This window comes from Plectrocnemia conspersa, unplaced genomic scaffold (genome assembly GCF_051122295.1).
Source record: "Plectrocnemia conspersa isolate PC_06_02 unplaced genomic scaffold, ASM5112229v1 ptg000002l, whole genome shotgun sequence".
NCBI classification, from domain to species: Eukaryota; Metazoa; Arthropoda; class Insecta; order Trichoptera; family Polycentropodidae; genus Plectrocnemia; species Plectrocnemia conspersa.
In genome coordinates this window covers 8,035,758-8,059,851 of record NW_028277166.1, presented here as the reverse complement: position 1 = coordinate 8,059,851, position 24,094 = coordinate 8,035,758, and the positions used below count along the sequence as shown (strand labels likewise).

The following is a 24,094-nucleotide window of genomic DNA, read 5'->3' as shown; positions in this document are numbered from 1 at the left end:
TGAAAATGGTTTGAAAGCGACTAACGTTTTGCTACATAAATAGGCTTACCATAATTATAAATAGTACGGTTAAGAACAATGTCATTTCGGTCATTTTTGTTCAAGAGCTATATAAAGGTCATCTCGGAAATTTTGTGAAAAGTTTATCTCGGACGTATGGTAATCCTATACTAAATACGTTTTAAAATCTAAATATATAGATTAGTCGTAACTGAGCGTCGGTCAGAACAATGAACACCCTATGAATAACTCTCTGCAAGGTATCTATTTAAAATAATGATTATATAAATTAACAGCAAAATTGATCTTACATAAACGATGTAAATGTTCTGACCACGTTCGCTGACACATAACAAGTTTAAATTTTGAAACGTTCTGTGTGTATACGTAAAGTGTAAATTATATTTAAATACATACATTAACTGTTTATAATTTCATTGCCATACAAAAACGTTACGGTTTTCTTAGATTTCCCTAATCTAACATGAATGTTTATGTAATTAATTCGCCTTAAACCTCAATTAATAGAGTAAAAACATGCAAACCCTTACACTTTTTATTTAATAATGTTTTTACTTTTAGGTACGTATATATTTCGTACTGTCGATATTGGCACACCCTATCTTTATCGTCTAAATTGCGGTCATAACTAAAAGGGAAGCCTTTCAAGTATCTCCCCTATCTCACGTTAACCAGAATTGGGAAAAATCAATAATGGGATCGAAAGCTAGAGCGGATATTAAGAAAAATGTTAGGGAAGACTTAAAAATGTTTTCAACTATGCATTGATTGAGTGGGGTTTTACTGTAAGCCTTATATTATATCAGATTTAATTTATACGTTAGTTTATTATTTTAGTAACTGCTGAGCTTTTAGAAACTTTCTTTTCAATTACAAAAAATACTGTTATAACTTAATTTTGACACTATTTAGCTAGAGATTTTAATGTGAGTGTCAATACGTCGTCATTAGAGATTTAGGAACATGGTATCGTAATAATACGCACGATTTTACAATTTTAAATCACAAATTTGTACAAGTACAGTGATTGTACATCACCGGAACGCGCCGTAAGAAGAAAGTTAATAACATATTTCATTTTAAAAAAATAATTATTAAAATCTCATATGTATAATATTTTATTATTATGAGCAATTGGTCTGTCAAAATAAGCGTGTAGCGCTAAATCACCACCGACAGAGCTGTAAAACGAGAACTGAATTAAATAGACATTTAATATATTTTCATAAATTAAATTCGTACGTACATATAACGAGAGACAAAAGATAGATATATTAGGGCCGCATTATCTGACCCTACAGGAAATACTATTTTTGGATTTTGACTAATACTCTGTGATCCGGATGCCAAAAGATCTACTCGAAGCTCTGGTCATTAAGAACGTCACATTTTTAGTCTTCAAAATATTATCTACATGTCAAGATTTATCATTTTAAAAATACTCTACTACATACATATATTATGAAAATAACAATAGATTCGAAATATCTGGCATATACTAAACCGCACAGAAACCTTGAGTTGTACAGCAAAAATAGTAATACTTTACGTAACTTTCGCAATACGTCTAAACTCGATTTACAAGAAATGTAAGTATGCATAAGTCAGTCGTGCTAATTTATTTATCTATGATTTAGTATTGAGTTGCGCATGCGCAAATTGAACATATCTTCTTTAAATTGATACTTGTATAACTTCTTATAAAATTGTTCCTTAATATATTTTTTTCGTTATCAAAAGAGTTTGATTTAACTTCTATATAACTTTTCGTGCATATTTATATCGACAACTAACTATTAACACTTACTGGACAATATTAGGTTATATTAAACAGAGCAAAATTGTATTAATAGTTCGTCGCAAGCAGAGCACTGAACAGACTGACATGATATTATTATTATATTGCCACCTTCACATATGATTTATAACAGGCAACCATAGGTCATCGTTGTCATTAGTCTTATCAATAAACTGTCCCTGAACGTAATTGTTATATAACGAAATATTCTTATCGTGTTTTAGAAGGTTAGATTATTAACCAACGAAAATTAACAAAAAAATAACAGAAGTAAAAAGTACTTATCTATGAAATATACTTTTAAATTTACGGCTTTTTAACTGTTGTATGCTTATCACATTATCGTGCATATCATATCAGTGTAAAAACTGCTCTAGTGTAGATAATACATAACGTGCACATAATTATAATAAATATATGATATATAACAGGCTTTAGAAAAAATAGTTTGCAGCGTGTATAACAATACTTCAGACAAATAAACTTATGTTTTTGTATAAGTTGTATTTCTTGTAATACAGTTTTAATAGGACAATAGCTCCGCTATTTTTATTAAGATCCGGCACATCGGTTTTTGCTACTTTGGCGAAAATTGTCCGATCCGCCGTCAAAAAAGTTTGAAGAAAAATTTGAATACATTTTTAATGTACAGTAGAGTTATAACACTTTTACATATATTTTACTGTGTAATATATAGATATTAAATCCAAAATGTTGACAACCGAAGGGTTAATAAAGTAAATAAAATAAATAAGATAAAATGTAAAACTATGTCACAACGTTTGTATCAATTTTGAATTACGACACAATCTGTAAATGTCCAATGTTAAAAATCATAAAAAAATTAACCTTCTACATTATCGAGCAATAAATCTTCCACGTTATTTTTAAACAATTTAATTAAGGAACAAAACATTTATGTGGTTTTTAAATGAAGAGCTCCAAATGCAAGAATAAAATGTGGGATATCAGACAATTATTTAAAGTCGAGCGAAGAAAATTCACAAAAGCGGATAATTACTAGTGCCGTATCCATATTAATAACCAGATAGATACTAAATTTAAAAAAAATAATAAAATTAAAATAATTCCTTATAATTTAACGATAGAAACTATGATTATAACAAATGTGCTTTATAAATCAACCCTCGAGAGAAATCGCAATATGAGATATATTATTTTTTTGCTTAATACCCCTGAAACTTCCAGATAAAATTGCGAATTCTAATCATATAACTGACACACCTTTACCTGTCAAGTAAATATAAACAATTTCTAAGAATTTAATAATGCTTGGAACGCTTTGTTTTCGGATAACAATCAATAAAGTACGCTGACCATTGATCGAAATAATGGGCGTACTAAATATTTTTGTTAATCCAAATTTAGTTTCTTTATCAGTTATTTTTTTAGTAAAATATATAAGTATCTGGTTATTCTTCTCCAACCCTCCAAAACTATTTTCTATGGGTTAGCATCGGGGGCATGTTGGCAACCCTATCTCTATGATTCTATGGTAAAAGCATGCCAAATTTTCGCGATGGCCTTGATATAGTATTGATTAAAAAGGCGTATACTTTTGTTTATAAACAAACTTTAATACATGACGTCATCAAATATACGTCACAAATTGAATATTCTGATACTTCAATTTGAATATTCTCGTGAAATAGAATTGAACGTAAAATATTCACAATATGCAACTTATTAAAAACGCATATGTTCTGTGTGGTTTAATTGATGACGTCACACGTCAGAGAGAATTACATTTTAATGTATAGTACCACCGAATGTCACGTCACAAGCATACACAGTTACGTAAATCGAAATGCAAAAAATAACACGCACTGAAGGTTACAATTAATAATCCGATAGCTTATCATTATCACTATGTTGATAAACAAACGCCTGAACGATGTGTGAAGTAGCACTTTTTATTAATACACTGCACGGTTTATTCACCTTTTTGTTGTGTGTTCCTTTCGAAGTTTGAACGCAAGAAGTTGCGTACGTCTCTTTCGGCGTTTTTGCGGACACTGATCAAAAATTTTCCCGTAGAGATTTGCGTGACATAACAGCTTATAAATAGCGTGAAAACAGAGCCAAGACTTCGCCGTAGTACTATGTTAACTGAATGCCTATTCGTGAAACTATTTGAATGCATTCGTTCGACGGTCGAACGGCGCACACTACCGCATTGCTGCGGCGGACATTGTCACGGCAAAGGGGTCATGTGTTAATTAAATCGCCGAAAATGTAAGACTGACTAATCGATATTGGTCGTAGTAGTTAAACTATTGCCTCTAAAATATTTAATAAGTATTGAGCTTTAGAAAGCGATAATTGAATTTTAAGACTATTGTAAAAATAGTATCATCTCTTCCCCCAATCAAAAAATACTAAAATATTTTTTCAGGTAATTAAATTCAAATTAAAAAAAGGAACACAAACTTTACAAACCAGGAATCATCTGGAAAGAGTAAAAATATATTAACCTATCCAAATTTTTGGCCACATTAATTTCAAACTACTTGTATTATCGCCTATCTAAAAACTAGCTTTGCAAGTTTTCTTGACTATTTTGCGGTTTTCTTTCTTAAATGTGCAACCTTAACACAAGAAGGCCGTTTTACCGGGGCTTGAAGAATCATAAAAATAATTTTACTTGTTGTATTTCACTTCTATGTATCAATATACGTAGGTTCACCTCCGCGTCTGCACACTACGGAAGCCAGTAGTACAAGAACGAACGAGTGGGAATATCCGCTCGGCTTGGGTCAAACATCTCTTGGCCATAAAAAACATCTTTAACGAGCATGACCAATTACAACATAAAAATTTTTAAACATTTTTTTCATACTTCAAAACACACATTGTTATGGATGTCAATTTGCAATATACAGATAGATTCCCATAAATAGGTACCTTGAAAGGTATCTATTTATGGGCGACTTTGTGGGCATTATTGTTTAGTTTCACTGAAGGTGAAGCTAAACAATAACGCGATTGGTTCTTCATGTGATACTTTGCCACTCTTAAGACTCACCAACTTGTTTCAGCTGACCATGAGTAACTAGAAACCAGAGAGACTGAATTTTTATTGTACACATATTGGTATAAATTATATGTTTTTGTGCAATAAACTAAGTACCAAACAGCACATCGGGGACTTAACTGGCTAAAAATCACACAACACGGCCACAAATCCTTTAAAATCTATGGATTGTTACCATAAAAAATTGAAGGTTATGTCATATATTGCCTTCATATAAAAATCATTAATTATTTTCAATCTCATGTTGTCTTTTCAATTAAAATATGGTGCATATACTAGACATTAGGGAATGGCATAGCTGTAGTTCTTAAATTTACTACACTTTTTTGCAAAAAAAATATTAATTAACTTATTAATCTGTTATTTTTACATTACAATTTTTTTTCTAAATAAAATAATACAAGGTGATTTACAAATGTTTCATATTTCGAAACTACGTTATTATCAATTACTTATTTTGCCTTGAGGTTCTCAATTGATATGTGTTTGTAATTTTTAATTAACAATAGATAAATAAGACTTTGTAACCATAATTTAATAGTAATTATGATTCTAAAAGGGAATATTTAAATAAAACAACAGATTAAGAAACAAACCATTAGGTATTTTTTTTATTCATAGCATTCAATGGAAAACATATACAATTTGTTCCCAAGAGGAATTATTATTACATAATATATATTATATTATTAACTTTATCTGTACACAAATTCATCTCATGAATATTCAACACTCTAGGATTAGTTTCAAAAATTGTCTTTCAATAAAATTCGAAATAAAAAATATCGCTATAAACAAAAAATAATAATAAAATATCAGCAATCATAAAATTTGCAACAAAATATTCACAATAGAAACAATTAATAATATATAATATATATTTATACACAGAGCTTGAATCGGTCAGGAACAAAGGATACATATATTGCGAATTTCACCGTAAAAACGTTCCGATTCAAACACCGATGACACATAACATATTATATATATAACATAGCCCCCTGAAATAAATCTGATTCAACATTCATATAGTTATTAAATATATAAACACAATTCAGGGGATTTGATTCACTTTTATCATCACATTGTATGCACACACTTCATGGATTTGTGTCAAGGAATGTATTATATAATAAATCGACATTGATGGAGTTTTATCTAAAATAAATATATTGAATTGTTTCGAGGATACGCTTTTTGCATTTGAAACTATATTTTTTTTATAAGTACATTTTTTTCATAAGCAATAAAGGATATGTAGTAAAAGAAAACTAAGTTTAGTATTTACGGAATGTTTGAAATGAATATTTGAAGTACCAAAAAAATAATAATTCACAGCGAAAACTATACCTTATATCGTCACATCTATATTTAATGCTGGAGTCAGTTAACGTTATTTATTTAATATTACAAAAAATATATATTGTATCTTTGATGGTATTTATACATTCGCGTATTGTTCATTACACACGTTTTAAATTGATATTGGTATTATATTGGACGGTGTCACTTGATATTTATATCTTTTTACAAATAACATTAATTATTATTAAACTTTATCGCAATATAGTTTGTTTTTAATGCACTACTCGAGCAAAAAGCAATATCGAACCTGTTTCTTCCCTAAACTAGTCATTTTACATTCATGCTTACCGTAAAAAGATACACTTTGTAACTACAATTATTTACAATAATGTCTAGCTCTTACAAGTATATGTAAAAAATGATGATATTCATATTATATAGATGTTAATCATAAAAATATAATCTTCCAATTTCAATACTGATAATAAGTTGGTACAATTTTATTTTTGTATTTGACGAAATCAAAAATGTTCCACGTATATATAACATCAATGTGATGTACGTCATCAACATTGATTTCATATTGTAAACAAAAATAACAATAAGGTCTGAATATTTAGGTTACGTATGAAAATGAGTATTCCTTCATGCCAAAAGTATTTCTTAAAGAAGCTCGGTTAATTTATAATAAAATATCGAATCCATATAAAACATGCCTAAATACAAGAAAAAATATAAATATATGAAATAATATTTTTTTAATACTATCCTACATCAGTTGTTCTTAGCCTATAGTCAATGAACGATAAAGTGGTTTATAAAACGATGAATTTGAATTAACCTAAATGGTATATTACAAGACAACTTAAAGGTTCATTGACTAGTAAAGGTTAAGAATAACTATTCGATAACAATAATAATTGATACTTGCGGATTTTCTAATACCCAATAAATAAGTTAAATTAAAAATCATGTGCTTTTTCTTTTCATGAAATGGATAAACATAATTTATATTAAGTATATATCACAAGGGTTAAAATGGAATGAAAAATAGACATTAAATATTACAGACTTTCAGTAATATATATATATTACAATTTATCGTAGACCTTATACCCAGTTATAAAAAATATGATTTTTTTTCAAAATTTTCGATAAAAGTTGTGTATATTTGTATTATGTAATGATTTTATAAACATTGAAATCAATTATGTAGTTATATATGAATTTAACTGTACATTTAAAAAAAACGAATACTTTAAATAAATAAAATATAATGAAAGCTAGTTTAGAGATGAGTCACTTTGTTCAAAGTTAAATTGAAGATTTTTCAATCAAGTCATAAAAAAAATAGTAAAAAAATATGTAATTTTATAAATTAACTAATTATTTTGGCTGTATTTTCATTGTATTTTTGCAATGAAGATGAAGTCCTGCCAACGAATAAATATAATATGGCCAGTACATTTTTTTAAACAACATATATGAATGAATTGTGTTCCATGCTCTCTATCATAAAATGACACACTTAAAATAGTCTGCTGCTAAATGGTAAAGACATTTATCAATTGTAAGCTTTATTTTGAACGCATATTCTATTTTTAAGGGAGCCACTTTATGCACAATACGACTTAATAAATATGAAAAATATGTTTGTTCATAAATTAAAAACGTTTCACATAGTCGGGATATATATAAAAAAAAAACAATATATAATACATTAAAATTCACAAAACAAACAATTTACAGCGTTAATGCTTCCATATACGCATGTAACGTTAAGAAAAGGCACAATTTTTATTACCAAAATACAGCATACCCTTTATTTGGAATGTTAGATAAGGAATTTATATTCGGCACGTTTGAGATACTGATCCTCCAGATACTTGGTGACTTCTCTAATGTATCAGCAGGATCAGTCGAAATTGGACGCTAGCAATCTTTGTCTTCTTGCACCAGTGATTGAGTGTCTTTGCCGGTGTCGTGTTGCGACGGATCCAGCTGCCTCTGCTTACCGCCTGGTGCTGCGCGTGTCTCCGTCGAACTTGGCGACAGAATTGCCGATTCGACTTTGTCTTTAGCTACCTCTGATGGAACCTCATAGATATCTGAAATCATCATAATGAAAATGAATATTTGAACATCAAAATTATTAGGTACACAAATTAGTCTGAATGGTTAAAGATTCTGCAAAAGTCATTTGATTCGACAAATCCAACTTTGAGCTAAGTTTAAAAGCTAATCTTATATAGTCAGAATCTTATACATATATATATAATTATGACTCATAATTGTTGCGACAAAATCGAACACAAGGAATTATTCATTATTATTATTATGAATTATGAAGTCATCTATAAACGAAAGTAACGCGCCAAAGCAATTGAAGTTGATTTTCGAAGTATCGTGCCAAAAGTTTCTTTTTTTCAGAAGCATCTTCACTGAAATTTGGCAATTCATCCATTAAAGAGCAAATGCTTCTAATACAATGACAATTTCCTGGATCAATTTTCAATTTCCTGACATTGAATTTACCATCTTTGAAATCCTAAAAAAAGTGTTGTGAATATTAATATATATAAAAACAACATGTTTACCAAGAATTAACTAATTGATACTTGTAACGAATACTAACTTATTATACATTTCAAACCCACAACAGTTTGCATTTAGATCGTCAGAAAAAATACAAACTTATTCATACGCTTATTATATAAAACCTAAAAAATATATTTACCCATTATTCCTGCACCATTGCCGCTCTGCACGACCGCATCATACATCGGATTACTGAAATCTCTATTTTTACCGCCAACTCTCTCTAAACTGTACGCCATGTCGAGAGGTTCAACTACTGGAGTCGGTGGGACAGTTCCGCCAAACGAAGAACCACCAAATTCAACATTGGAACCTTGTCTGAACGATACACTTTGAGACGACGCTATGCTACCTAATCCGCTTCCCTTACCACTAAAATGAAATACAATATTATAGCATATGATTTAATTTATATTAGCTAACTATAGTAGAAGGGATCTTACAATGGCCGTTTTCTGATGTAGAACCATGTCGCTGCAGCACCACACAATACTAATAATATCACAATTATAGGAACCACAATCGCTGTGGCAGTTGAACCGCTATGCTCCGCACTGCCACTTCCTTGAGCTCCTCCATGTTCACAATGAGATCCACTCGTCCCCATTGGACAAATGCATCTTAATCCACCGTCAGAAATATCGGTTGATTCTTCCACTGCTTCGGAGCAAACTCCGCCATTTTCGCATGGGCATACGTACGGAGATGGTCTTGGACGTTCAACGGCTAAAAATTAAGCAATTTGTTAATATAAACATCACACATTTATTCAAGTATTAAATAGTATTCTGATTAATAATATAGATTATTACCTGCATCGCAAACAACATCTTGTGTACTTCTGCGAGGCAATGATACTTGTGTTGCTCCATCAGGACAAGCACATCTTCTTCCACCAGGGATCAATAAACATAGATGGGAGCACGGTGTTGTAGAGCAAGGATCTGGTATTGATGTATTATATCTAAGTCCATGGTACACTGAAATTGAAAAAAAATTAATCTCCACTCTAAAGTTATGTAAATCAAATATGTATTTCTAAATTAACCTTTTACTCCAGAAGGATTAATCAGATCTCTAGCTACCACGACTGCTACGCCTCTACCAAACTTATCTTGCCTCACAAGCTCTCCACTGTCTCTAGTGACCCAAAACATTGACGATTCAAACACATCTAAAGAAATAGGATGCTTCAACATTTCGCCTCTCAATATAACTTTCCGGTTCGTTCCATCTTGTTTCATCATTTCAATAGTGTTCAATTTAGTATCGACCCAATATATCGAGTGATCCATTGCGTGGTCAATCGTGAGACCGGCTGGATGTCTTATACCGTCCGTTATCAACGGTCTTCGCTTCGATCCATCCATCCATGAAATTTCAATCTTAGGTGCAGATCCCGAATCAGACCAGAACATTCTGCCCATTTGAGGGTCTAGCGCCAAAGATGTGGGGCTCTCGATTCCGACTGATACAACAGCTCTTCTGTAACGACCGTCTGTTCGAGCGACCATCACGCGACCTCTCGGTTTGGATCCGGTTCTATCAGTCTCAGTCCAGTATAAGTTTCCAGATAACCAATCTATGGCTAAAGCGGTCGGTTTTGAGTTTCCTTTGATGTTGAGATTTTGAGCGAAGCCTGTTTTTACTTTTCCGTCTTGGGCGTTAAGCATGTATGAACGTTTGATTGTTTTGTCGTAGCTGTCGGCCCAGAAAACGATTTCTGAGTGAGGATCGTAGTCGATGGCTTCGATGCGATTTTCAGAATTTATTACGTTCAATTCTTCATTTCTTTGCAGTGAAAATGCTCTTATTTCAGGTCCGTTTGCGAATAGTAAAGTAACTTTATCATCGTCGGCTTTGCATACGCCTGACATGGCATCAGATAATCTGTTAAAGACGTAAGATTTATTAATATCAACATGTATATATTCACTTACAAATTACACCAGTTTGAAGAGAGAGCTGTACTATTGTACAATGACAACTTTATATAAGACTTACTTGAATCCAGTGCGGCAAGTACAAGTATAGCTTCCATTTATATTTTGGCATAATTGAGAGCAGTGGTGTAGTCCTGTTGTGCATTCATCAACGTCCTTACATTGTTTTGGATTATCGGTAGATATAATATAACCGGAATAGCAAGCGCAAATATATCCTCCATCAGTGAGATTCATGCAATGATGTTCACATCCACCTAAAATATGTGTTATAGTAAGTATATTTTTATCATATCTTTTATGTAAACATTTTTAAAAACATTACCTTTATCTAATACACCACATGTCTTTGAACGATGACATCCTAGTTCATCAGAGCTATCACCGCAATCGTCGGCGTAATCGCATACTTGTGTTTTTTCTACACAATGCTTATTGGCACATTGATATTGAGTGAATGGATCACATGGTTTAGTCTTAGTTGCACATAAAGTCATGTTGTTTTCATCAGAACCGTCTCCGCAGTTGTCTACTCCATCACATACTTGATATCTGAAAATAATGATATTAAATTATTATAACATAAAATTTATTTTATTAATTTATTTAACTAATACAGCTAATTGTTTGTATTTTATTTATTTCTCTCTAGTGTATACTAGAGAGAAATTTTATCAAAACATAATATAAACATAAACAGAATACAAAGAATACTTTCTTATCATAATTTATTTCTTAATGCACGAAGGTGTTTCTTTATTCTATTGTGGAAACCTGCTACATTTTTATTTTTGCAGATTGTCCTAGAAATATTATTATACAAATTCACACCTTTGTACATTATTCCCCTAGCCTTACTTGTTTTCTTATACCTAACTATCTTTAAATTGCCTCTATTTCTAGTATAAAATCTATGTACATCTTTATTTCTTATTTACAAAATATTGTAATAATAGATTGCTAAATTTAATCTTCAGAGAATACTATCACAAAAATATATAAATTGTTCAACCGGTGTAGGTAATAAAAAGATGTAAATATATTATAAACAGCAATGGTCCTAGTTTGGACCACTGTGGTACACCGTGAGATATTATTTTCTTTTTTGAATGAGCATAATTTATTAATTTATAGGGTGAGATATATAAATAAAATCTTACTTTGGTACACATCTATGGTTGGCACATTGGAATCTTCTGAGCGTATCACAGTTGAAGTTAGTACACAACGATGGTGCTTCATCTGAGTTATCCCCGCAATCGTCGCTTCCGTCACACAAATCGGATTGAGATACACACAGATTGTTAGTGCATTGGAATCTATAATTATATAAAATTGTTAAAAACTGCATGATTCTATAATCGTTTATGTTTCATTTCTATATACCTGCTCTCAGGACAATATCTTCCACCTGGGTAACGCGGCGGACATCCGATTTCATCTGACAAATCTCTGCAATCTCTATCGCCATCACACCTGAAGTACGACGCGATACAATGTCCAGATTTGCATTGGAACGTACCATTCTTGCATTGGAATCCGCCACAATCCATTTCGTCGCTATTATCGCCACAATCGTCTTCATGATCGCATCTCCATCTTGATGATATGCATCTTCCGTTTTTACATTTGAACTCGGACTCCGAACATTCTCTGTATTTTCCTTTGCATTGAGCTTCAGCTTCGTCACTACCGTCTCCACAATCGTCAGCGAAATCGCAAAGCCATTGTTTGGGTATACATCTGTTATTACTGCATTGGAAGTCTGTCACAGTATTGCATTTAGGACAATTTTGGGCAAGTTCATCGGATCCGTCTCTACAATCGTCCTTTCCGTCGCAGAACAACCATTTAGGTATACACCTATAATTCGATTGTCCAGGACAACGTTGCCATCCGGTAGTGCAATTTTTCTGTCTGCACATATACGCAGGTTCGTCTGAATCATCACCGCAGTCATTATCGAAGTCACACATCCATAATTTAGGAATGCAACGTCCATTTTTACAGCTAAATTCAGTTTCTTGATCACATGGTCTATTATGGCATATTTGAGGATCTTCGTCACTGCCGTCTTTACAATCGGCATCTCCGTCACATTTCCAGCTCTCTAAAATACATCTTCCGACAGATTTGCATTTAAACTCTAAAGCAGGACATTCGTGTTGACATTGTTGTTCATCAGATCCATCTCCGCAATCGTCAGTTCCGTCGCAAATTGTAGCTGATGGTGTACAATTTGAATTCTTACATTGGAAAGTACCGTTTCGGCAATGCCTTACTGGACAAGTCGGAGGTTCATCAGAACCGTCTTTACAATCCTTTTCTCCGTCACATTTCCAGAACCACGGTATACATTTCTCGTCACTTCCGCCGCATCTGTGTTGACCTGACGTACAATTAGCTATGCAAGTCTTCATATCTCTAGCTAAATAGAACTGATTCGGACAAGCGCATTTATATGTTGTAGCGCCTTCTTCTCCATAGCCCTCAATGTTCAAATAAGTCGATTCAATCGGTGGGCCAATCAAACATAAATGCGAACATCCACCGTTATTTCCACCGCAAGGATTAGTATAAGGCAGCTGTCTCAAAGGATGACTTATATGTATATCATATGGTCTATGTGTAGTATTCCTGAGAACTTGCAAGTTCTTACCGGTATATTTATTAGCCTTACTAATCGCTTTTAGATTCCAATCAGTCCAGTAAAGATAATCGTCGAATAACGATAGAGCGAATACGTGCGGCACCGTCGAACCTGATAATACAACATGTCTATGCCTACCTTCTAAATCGGCTGAAGCGATATAATCCAAATGAGCATCGGCCCAATATATCCTATCGGTGAAGTAATCGATTGTCAGGGCATTCGGCCATGCGATATCGTCTTCCCAAGTCAAAATTCTAGTAAAATTACTGCCGTCCATTCCTATTTTGGCAATGTAAGCTTGTAAATGCCATGATGTGAAATATAGATAACCAGTGCCTGGATGCACCACTAAAGCTCTAGGATCGGCGATTCCAGTCTTGAGCGTTTTACGATTCGTACCGTTCAGTTCGGATACGTCAAGATTCTTCGAGTGTCTATCGAGCCAGTACAATTTTCTAGCGATCCAATCGACTCCTATTCCTTCTAATCCATGCGAGTCGTGTCTGATGATCGCTTCTCTTTCAGAATTCGACGATTGATAATCGGTGCGATATATAGTCTTGGCTGTAACGTCGCAGAAGTACATCTTATTTTCTTGAGTGTCGAAATCTAAAGCGACGACATTCATCAAATCTTGATGCACTAAATTATATACCTTAGCATCTATAGACATGTTTCTAACGTAATATTTATTTGTGAATATCAACCAAGGTGATGTTTTATCGATTCGTTTACATGTGCGCTCGTCGGCTTGTCTTTCATAATATTTATCGTTACATTTACAATAATATCCACCAGGAGTGTTGGAGCAATATTGAGAACAAACGCCTGGTTGTTCTAAACATTCGTCTATATCAGCACAAGCTTTACCATCGGCTAATAATTTATAACCTTGATTACAATCGCAATAATAGCTTGTCAACGTATCGATGCACTTATGTCCACATTGATGAATTTCAACTTTAGCGCATTCGTCTATGTTACAATGTAATGGTTCATCTGACTCGTCTGTGCAATCAGCAACTTTATTACACACAAGTTGGTAATCAATACATTGTCCGTTTGTACATTGGAACTGACCGGTTGGACACGTTGAGTTATCTTTTTTGCAATTCACTTCATCTGATCGATCACCGCAGTCGTCTTCACCGTCACATTTATATTGATTTCTAATACACTTGAAGTTCTGACACGTGAATTCTTCTGTAGAACACGTCTTATATCGCGAATTGCATTGTTTGCCTTCATCGGAACCGTCTCCGCAATCATTATCGTGATCGCACAACCATCCTTTATTGATACATCTGCCATTAGTGCACATGAATTGATCGTCTTGGCAGGGCTGAGGGGTAGAGCAATGATGTAACGTGGCATTTTCATCGGCTCCATCGACGCAATCAGGATCTCCGTCGCACAACCATTTTTTAGGTATACATTGCGCTCTTCCCCATGCTCTATTCTCTTCGCAAGTAAACTCGGTATCGGCGTCGCATCTGCGATTATTACATTGATGTCTTTCGTCTTCGTCGCTGTTATCCAAGCAATCGTTATCTCCGTCGCATATATAAATCCTTGGAATACAATTACCGTTATCGCACGTGAATAGATCACCAAAGCACGTTCTGCCTTCAGATCTGCAATATTCTGGCGGTTCATCTGAACTATCGCCGCAATCATCATCGCCGTCGCAGTACCACGTAGCCGGTATACATCTATGATTCGGACATCTAAAGCTATTTTGCGGACATGTTCTTTGCGCGCAATGTAGAGGATCTTCATCCGAATTATCTCCACAATCATTATCGCCATCACATAACCAATATGGCTCAACGCAAATATTCGTCTTCTCGCATTTGAGGTGATTCGCCGGACACGTAGTATTTCTAGGACATCTCTCGTGAGTCTCATCAGAAGTGATATTATCTTTGCAATCATTAACGCCATTACAGACTTGACTCATTGGTATACATCTATGATTTGCGCAAGTAAACTCTCCGTCGGCACATGGAGGATATATGCAACCTTCTTCATCAGAACCGTCTTTACAATCGTTCTCATGATCACATTTCCACGTCTTGAATATGCATCTGCCATTAGCACATCTGAATTCGTTTGTAGAGCAAGAATGGAACGTACAATAATTAGTATCTTCGTCAGAATTATCACCGCAATCGTCGTCTCCGTCACAAGCCCACATCCGACTAATACATTTTCCGTTAGCGCAATAAAACTTACTAGCGTCACAAGTCAAATTTCTAGCTACGCACATTCTACCTTCATTTACGAGCTTCGTATTATCGTCACATCTACATTCTGCTGTTCTATTCGGTCCAGGATGACAGCTCTTAGCACATCCACCGTTATTATGCTTACAAGGATTGAACGTGCAAGCTTGTCTACTTGTACTATAAACATGGATATCTCTCGGCGAATCTTCTAAACGCTTAACCATTTCAACCATGTTAGCACCGGTATGTTTTTCAGCTCTATATACGCCTCTTAGCTGTAGATCGGTCCAATAGATATAATTTCCAAACACTGTTATTGCAAATGGATATATAGTAGCCGAAATAAGCACTTCTCTTTCTTTACCGTCAAGCTTTGACCTTTCAATCTTTTCTCGTACAGCATCTGTCCAATACAACATTGAGTCTTCATAATCAATCGTTAGACCGCTCGGTTGAGACAAATCTTTATCTATTATAGCTCTTTTTAACGAACCTGCCATCGTTGTTCTGAATATCTTACCGGACGTTCCAAATCTTCCCCAATCTGTATAATACAAAGTACCATTGCAAGGATCGAGAACAATGGCTCTCGGTCGTTCCACTCTAGCGATCATAACCAATTCCGAGCCATCTAAATTCATAGCGTATATAGAATTATTAGAGCTGTCTGTCCAATAGATCTTTTGTTGAGTCCAATCGTAAGCGACTCCTTCAGGATTTATTCCTTTATCTATAATCGTCTTTGAAGGCACGCTATTCGGCGCATTAGCAGACAAAAATCCGATCCTCGCCCATGGTCTTATTTGGGTAAAGAATAATTTATTATCAGCGAAATCAAAATCAATGCCAACTACATTAGTAAGATTTCCTACTGGCTTAAACGGCAACTCGGTTGATTTTGGATCTAAGTTTATACCTCGTATCTCAGTGCGAGTTGTAAAGACTAAGAACTCGTTTACATTTTCACATTTCTTAGGATCGCTAGTAGATATATGTCCAGTGGAACAGTCACATTTGTGTGTTAATCGATTGAAAGTATAATCAGGGGGGAAGCTAAAGCATAATTGATCGCAACCGCCATTTCCTAACTTTCTACATGGATTATTATCATCAGTCGGTTGATTAGTTAGATCAAATATGGCAATATCCCTTAGTTTCTGAAGATTTGTGCGTACCTTCTCAGGCATGGTCGTATTTCCAGGGAGTTTTGAGGCTTTGTACACAGTTTGAAGATTCCTATCGACCCAGTAAACATCTCCCATATGAACGGCGATTCCCATCGGATTGGGAAGATTTCTTCTGATTATCTGCCTATTGCCTCCACTGTACGATATCTTTTGAATCGTATCAAGCTTAGAATCGACCCAGTATACGTCATGAGTTAACATATCCACGGTTAAATCGCGAGGGTTTGAAATACCAGATGTCACAACAGGCATCCAGTTTGATCCATCCAAATAAGCTTTACCAATCCTTGGATATTGACCGTAATCAATCCAATACAATAACCGCTTCAATGGATTTACTGCCATCTCCCTAGGAGCGTCGGTTGTAGTTTTGACTAAAATTTTCCTGTTCGATCCGTCTAACCAGCAAATCTCGACGTAATTCTCATGTGGGAATACATTTGTAAAGTAGAGATTGCCTGATACCCAATCGATTGTTAAACCTCTGATTCCATTACTTCCAATACCGTCTTTGATGATATGTTGCAGTTCAGTTCCATTTGGTCTTATTCTGAATATACCATTCCATTGACCTCTATTAAATTCGACCCAATAAATCCAATTTTCTATGAAATGTACATCCACGTGTAAAATATGGTGCCCTTGTCCGGTAATTGGTAACATCGCTTCTGCACTATCCTTCAAACTATATCCTCTAGTCATATCGAGTTGAGATACAACAGCAAATGATTTATACGGAGAACAATTCACATCATTTTCTTTTTTATATCCAATCGAGCAAGCACACACTCTATTACCACTTTCGCTCGGAATACAAATCTGTTCACAACCACCATTAGACTGCATACACGGATGATTGATCATTCGTCTCTTCTGGAATATATTCATCGACTTCAAATCGTTTTCGTTATCTAATATTGATTTAACATTATCGCCATTCGGTAAATCGACTCTAATAATCTTTTCATGTACAGAATCAAGCACGTAAAGTCTATAATCCAATACTGCCAAAGCTTTAGGAAGACTAATATCGTTTCCCTCAGTTAATAATACTTTACGATTTAATCCTTCCGTCGAAATAACTATGACTTCTGGTGGATATTGCGTACTGAAGTAGATCAATTTCTTTTCAATGTCGATTGTAATAGCTGCCGGTCTTTCAATATCGGTGACCAATATCGTCGGTTTTGTGCCATCCATGTTGACTTTGCCGATCTTAGATGGAACACCAAAGCCTCCTTCATCCGCCCAGTAAAGTTTTCTATAAAAATATATTAATTACATATAACATATGAACGAAATAAATTGTATTATAATGACTTACCCTTCGGTAGGATCTAAGCAAATTCCTCTCGGTCTAGCGACGGACGTTGCATTTCCATCATTGGCCAGAATTATGCTTCTGTGCTTCATCTTTCCGTCCACTCTGACAACCTCAATATTGCTAGCTATTCTGTTTCCAAGATATAAGTTTCTTCCAAGCCAATCGAATGCTAATGCTGAAGGTGCTCCTACTATTCCTGTATCCGGACCGAAGAATTCTGTCTTATTACCGCCTCCATAAGGTGTAGTATATAGCGTGCAATTTTCATCATCTTCGCCTTCGCCAATCACCGATTGCAACCAATAAATCTTATGAGCTTGTCTGTCATAATCAAGTTGTGATCCTCCTTGTAATCCAACGACAGGAGCGAGGAGACCTGCTTTTCCACTGCCATCTAAAGAAACATCTATGATCTGCGTTCCTCGTAAGACCATCAAATACGGAGTTTCCTCTGTAAAGAAAATAAATAAATCAAAGATGTTCGATGTAATAATATAAATCATCATATAGTGTTATTAAAATTAAAATTACCTTCTAAACAACGTCCATCAGATTGGAGTCTAAATCCGGGTTTACATAAGCATATGTAACCTGGATCAACTTTGGGACTCAGTAAGCATAGATGTTGACACGTAGCCTTAGCACATGGAGAAGGATACATTGGTTGAAGCGACGGATGATGAACATGTATAGATAACGGCTGTGATATCAAATGCGATACGACCGTCAAATTGTCTCCTTTGAACTTATGCGCCGATAGAACTCTATTTAACTGCCTATCCGTCCAATACATAGTTTCTTCGAACAAAGTCAGCGAATGAGGATGCAATAAATAATGACTACTAGCTAAAACTTGTTGCCGTCCAGTTCCGTTATAGTAACAAAAATCGATAAAATCCAATTTAGAATCGGCAAAGTATACTCTTTGTGTAGCTGTGTCTAAAGTCAAACCGTTAGGCCAATATATCTTAGTGTTGATTATGGTAGATCTTTGCGTTCCGTCCATTCCGACTCTTTCGATCCTTGGGTTCTCTCCCCAGTCGGTCCAGAACATCCATCTCGCATTAGGAGCGGGATCTAAGCACATTCCTCTCGGTTGAGTTATATTTCCGCTTAGTAAAGTCGTTCTAGAAGAACCGTCCTCTTTCGCTACTTCAATGGTGTTCAATTTACTGTCCAGCCAATATAAGTTTCCACCGATCCAATCGTAAGCCAAGCCTTCTACAAGATCCAGTCCGGTTGAAATCACAATCTGAGGTTCACCGCCTCTATCTAATCTTGAGATCTTCTTCAGCTTCATATCCGACCAGAATATCGTACCAGTGTGCATGTTTGATGCCGTTGCTACGACGTTTTCAACAATGATCGGCACTCTTTCTAAACCTTGTTCTTTAAGATCGGCGACGAGAATCGAATGCCTGTTTGATATGATCAAGAAGGCTGATGAATGATTTAGCGCTTTGCAACCGTGCTTATCACCACCTAATATATAACCTTCTATGCATTCACAATGATACGATCCTTTAGTATTTACACAAGTCTGAGAGCACAATCCTGGTGGTGAACATTCGTCGATGTCTGCACAAGTCATTTTGTCTGACTGCAATTCTTCACCGATTGGACAAGTACACAAGGGACCTGTCGGTGTTTGAATGCAAGTGTTTGAGCACAATCCATCTTGATGTTTACATTCAGCCAAATCGCATCCTTCTCCTTCATCAGCTCCATTCGGACAATCATACTTTTTATCGCATATTTGTGTCAAATTGACGCATCTATTTGTAACACCGGGACATAACCATTTTCCTACGCCGCATCTGGTCGGCGGTGGGACGCATGCGTGAATATGGCTCTCATCCGAGTTATCGCCGCAATCGTCTTTTCCGTCACAAATATAAGCTTTGAATACACAATTAGAATTGTTGCATTTGTAGAAGTTAGGTGCACAATCGATCTGACCGCAAGAAGATGGTTCGTCGGAATGATCATCACAATCAGGTGTTCCTAAAATAATATATAATCAAATAAGAAAAATTATATAAAAAAGTTACATAATAAAGTTGAATAGATTACCATCGCAATGCCAGCTTCTCGGTATGCATATTCCTGATGATTTGCATTGGAATTGTTTTTCAGTGTTGCATTGATCTGGCGCTATCGACGGACACCCGAGTTCATCACTCGCATCGTTACAATCAGGAATACCGTCACATTTATATGGCTCTGGTATGCATTGTCGCAAATCGGCGCATTTGAATTGATTAGCCAAACATGTTATAGGAGGACAGTCTACTTCATCTTGCTTGTCAAAGCAATCATCATCACCGTCACAGACCCAAGATTGAGGAATACAATGTCCTGTCCTCGGACATGTGAACTGTGGAATAGAACAATTAAAATTTATTTTGTTACAGGTCTGTGATGTCAATAAAATTCTACACTATTTGTACGATCTTAATTAAATTGCGCATAGTTACTCTTTAGGACCCTACTTAAAGCATAATTTTTGGGTTATCTGTATATGTTTTTAAAATTTGATATACTCACTTGAAAATATGCGCAAGTTTTTTCCGCACAGAAATCCCCTTCATCTGATCCATCTCCGCAATCGTTTTCAGAATCACATTTCCAGGTATTCGGAACACATCTGCCGTTCTCGCATTGGAATTGAGAGGCACCACACGTGACGTTGACGCATCCGGTTTCATCAGAAAAGTCTCCACAGTCGTTTTCAGTGTCACATTTAAAGTTTAGTGGAATGCATCTTGAAGTTGCACATTGGAATTCATTCGATCCGCACGTCGGTACTGTAATAAATTTATAGATTATGAAGTGAAATGACGATTTTGAATATTATATAAGGAGTGCCACAAGAAAAGGTATGTTGCCGATTTTGTGCAATAAATATTTTATTTCATTTACGTAATTCCGCATGAGTAAGAAATAACTCAATCTGCGGTTACAATTTAATACATTAAGTACATATATTTTTACCAGTGAAAATGTCCGATTGCATTGCAATAGTGTGAGTGAATATGTATACTAATCTGCACTGATTGGACCTCGTAAAATATTTTTTTATGTAATGACTTCTTAGTAGACGGCGATAACATAGGGAGAGTTAAGGATCAAGCGTGAGTGGCGAGATACTTTCCCTATCGCTTGCTCGCGTGTTAAGTGACTAGAGTGAGTGAGAGATAGGGCATTTGGACCGTACCCACTTATCGCTCACACACTCTCGTCACTTAACACACGAGCGAGCGAAATGGAATGTATCTCACCCACACGCGCTTGTTGGTGATAGGTAGAATGGGCGTGAGTCAGTAGGCAATTGGCACAGAGCGATGCTGTCGTCTGTTTAATACACGGTGTTCATCAAGTATTGAGATGTCGGAATACAGTAAATTGGGACAAGGAAGAGCATTATCGGGACAAACTAAAGAAATGGTTTTAAACGTATATACCTATTTTAAAAAGATGCACAGCTAATAATTCGGTAATTATTGATAAAATAATAATCTAGACAAAATATTTATATATTAAACAATGTGTGTATTTTTAGGTAGTAGAGCTCGTTATGAAACAGGTTGCCGAGGCGACAAAATTATCAGTCAAACGGGTACAAAAAATCATTCGGGAATTTTAAAATAACGGAATACGGGTGGCCATAACTTCTCCAAAAAGGTAAAATTAGTACACACTGGAGGTTGTCATTCACGTATTTAATACATTTTAAAACTTGCAAAAAATATAAATTTTGGGCGCATATTAACGAGTGATTTTGTAATAAAATTTAAAATAAAATAAAAAAATTAATTAATCAACGCAGATTTTATTTAATTATAACTGCTTTACATATCTCATTTATTATTAGAAAATAAATTCTACAAAAAAGAATATTAGAAAATAAATCAATAACAAAATGTAAAACATTTATTAAACACCCTGTGACTCACACAGACGCAATCGGAAAAGTTACGCGTCCAGAGCTATACAGACAGTTATGTAACTAAAAATATAGATTCACTGACCTGTACAATTTTGTTCTTCATCACTGTTATCCAAACAATCGTCATCTCCGTCGCAAACCCAAGTTCTTGGTATACAGCGCTGATTATTGCAAGTGAAATCCCATGCATTTGGACAAGCATTCTCTGGAGGTTCCGAATTTGGATCAGAGACGCAATGATTTTCATCGGATATTTTTTCACCATAGGGACATCCACATTTCGCCATCAATACATTAGTGACGTTATTAAGCACAGCAAAGCATATCTTTTCACAGTTTCCATTATTTATCGAACAAGGTTGTAGACTATCGATTCTCTGGATACGTTCGCTGAATACTTTGACTCCATACAATCGATTCGTTTGAGGTTCTCTAACCATCGTCTCCTCTTGATCGCCAGTCAATTTGTGTAATCTTATAATAGCATCTAATCTCCAGTCGGTTATGTACATGAATTCTTGATGGATGACTATCGAAAATGGATGACGTATGAGTCTCGAATTCACAGTTCGGACATCCGAACCATCCAAGTTAGCGTGTTGCACATGATCTAATAACGCATCACACCAATAGACTCTATCAGCATCAAAGTCGATAGATAGACCATTAGGCCAACCGAGAGTTAAATTTTTAAACACTATTAATCCAGAACCGTCGGCGTTTGCTCGGCTTATATTAGCAGGACGATCCCACTCCGAAAAGAAAATGAAACCCTTATTTGGATGTACAACAATAGCTCTAGGTCTTTTTAAGTTCTTCAAAAGCGTTCTTCTATATGTAACATTTTGAGTTGATAGAACGTTTAAGGTTCCTTTGCGTGAATCGATGTAATATAAATTTTTGGAAACCCAATCAACGGCTAATCCTTCAACGCCCTCGTTTTGAGAAGCCAATACAATTTCTTTTGCTGTTCCATTCCGGTGCACTCTATAGATGACATCTTGTAATACATCTGAGTAATAGATATGTTCGTCTCTAGCATCAAAATCAAGTCCGACGAATCTTGCTCTTCTCGAAACAATTGGAAGGATAGCATCGGAGAAGCCTTCGATCACTGGATTCAATACTTTACCTTTGATGAATCTTTGTTGCGAGTACATCAAGAACTCATTAACGAGTATGCAGTTTCTCAGATCTGACTGCAATTGCCATCCTATGTAACAAGCACATCTATAGCCTAAACCAGCTCCTTGGATTGCCGTCACGATGCACATTTGAGCGCATGCTCCATTATTGTTACCGCACGGATTATTAGCATGCAACTGTTTCAGTCCATGTACGATTTTTATGGCCTTTGGTTCTCTTATATCTTTCATCTTGTAGATTGCTTGAACGCTATTAGCTCCCTCAAATTTATCTACCGACGTAATACCCTGTTTGGTTCCATCTGACCAATATATTCTATTCTCAAACAAGGCTAATCTAGATGGGCTTGGAACGAGTTGTCCTCTCAACACTAAGAATCTATGCTGTCCTTCATAATCGACCGTCTCAATGTAGTCCAATAAAGAATCACACCAGAATATCCTTTTAGCGATTATATCGACGGTGATACCAGATGCTTTATATGCGGCTTCAGATACGATTGACTTGGCGTGAGTTCCATCCATATTAGCTCGCAATACCTAAAATTATATATCATAAAAAACATATTTTTAGGAATATATATGCATAGAATCAGTGGAGGTTCATGGTAAAAATTTTGGGGATGCTGCTTATAAATTAAAATTTCAATGAAGAGCTTAAGACACTTAATTTAAAAATATATAAATACTATGGTGACATGAGACAACATGAGACGCTCTGCAATAAATATCTATCAGTGGAATTTATTTTGAGCTATTTATAATTTGTATTACAGTCTACACCAAGATAGTGTTACTTCTAGCGTTTATAGATTTTTTTACATATTACAAAAATATGTGGGAGTGTACTTTAAACGTAATTTTTAATTTTATAAGGGTATAAAGATT

At 35.0% G+C, this 24,094-nt stretch overlaps 1 protein-coding gene across 2 annotated transcripts in view; it reads right to left on the bottom strand.

Annotated features, from left to right (window-relative positions):
• Positions 1 to 5,457: 5,457 nt before the first annotated feature.
• Positions 5,458 to 24,094, bottom strand: part of mgl (low-density lipoprotein receptor-related protein megalin) — a 257,076-nt gene continuing 238,439 nt past the window's right edge. For both annotated transcript variants that reach the window (XM_088181597.1, XM_088181598.1), the window contains 14 exons: positions 22,144 to 23,746; positions 20,660 to 20,919; positions 20,186 to 20,489; positions 18,644 to 20,116; positions 18,113 to 18,563; positions 12,107 to 18,049; positions 11,881 to 12,039; positions 11,046 to 11,272; positions 10,782 to 10,977; positions 9,826 to 10,667; positions 9,590 to 9,757; positions 9,221 to 9,503; positions 8,917 to 9,149; positions 5,458 to 8,287 (listed from right to left, as the gene is read on the bottom strand). In XM_088181597.1, the coding sequence (XP_088037723.1) occupies positions 8,112 to 8,287; positions 8,917 to 9,149; positions 9,221 to 9,503; positions 9,590 to 9,757; positions 9,826 to 10,667; positions 10,782 to 10,977; positions 11,046 to 11,272; positions 11,881 to 12,039; positions 12,107 to 18,049; positions 18,113 to 18,563; positions 18,644 to 20,116; positions 20,186 to 20,489; positions 20,660 to 20,919; positions 22,144 to 23,746 (12,318 nt within the window). In that variant the 3' untranslated portion in view covers positions 5,458 to 8,111. The remainder of the gene's footprint in view (positions 8,288 to 8,916; positions 9,150 to 9,220; positions 9,504 to 9,589; positions 9,758 to 9,825; positions 10,668 to 10,781; positions 10,978 to 11,045; positions 11,273 to 11,880; positions 12,040 to 12,106; positions 18,050 to 18,112; positions 18,564 to 18,643; positions 20,117 to 20,185; positions 20,490 to 20,659; positions 20,920 to 22,143; positions 23,747 to 24,094) is intronic.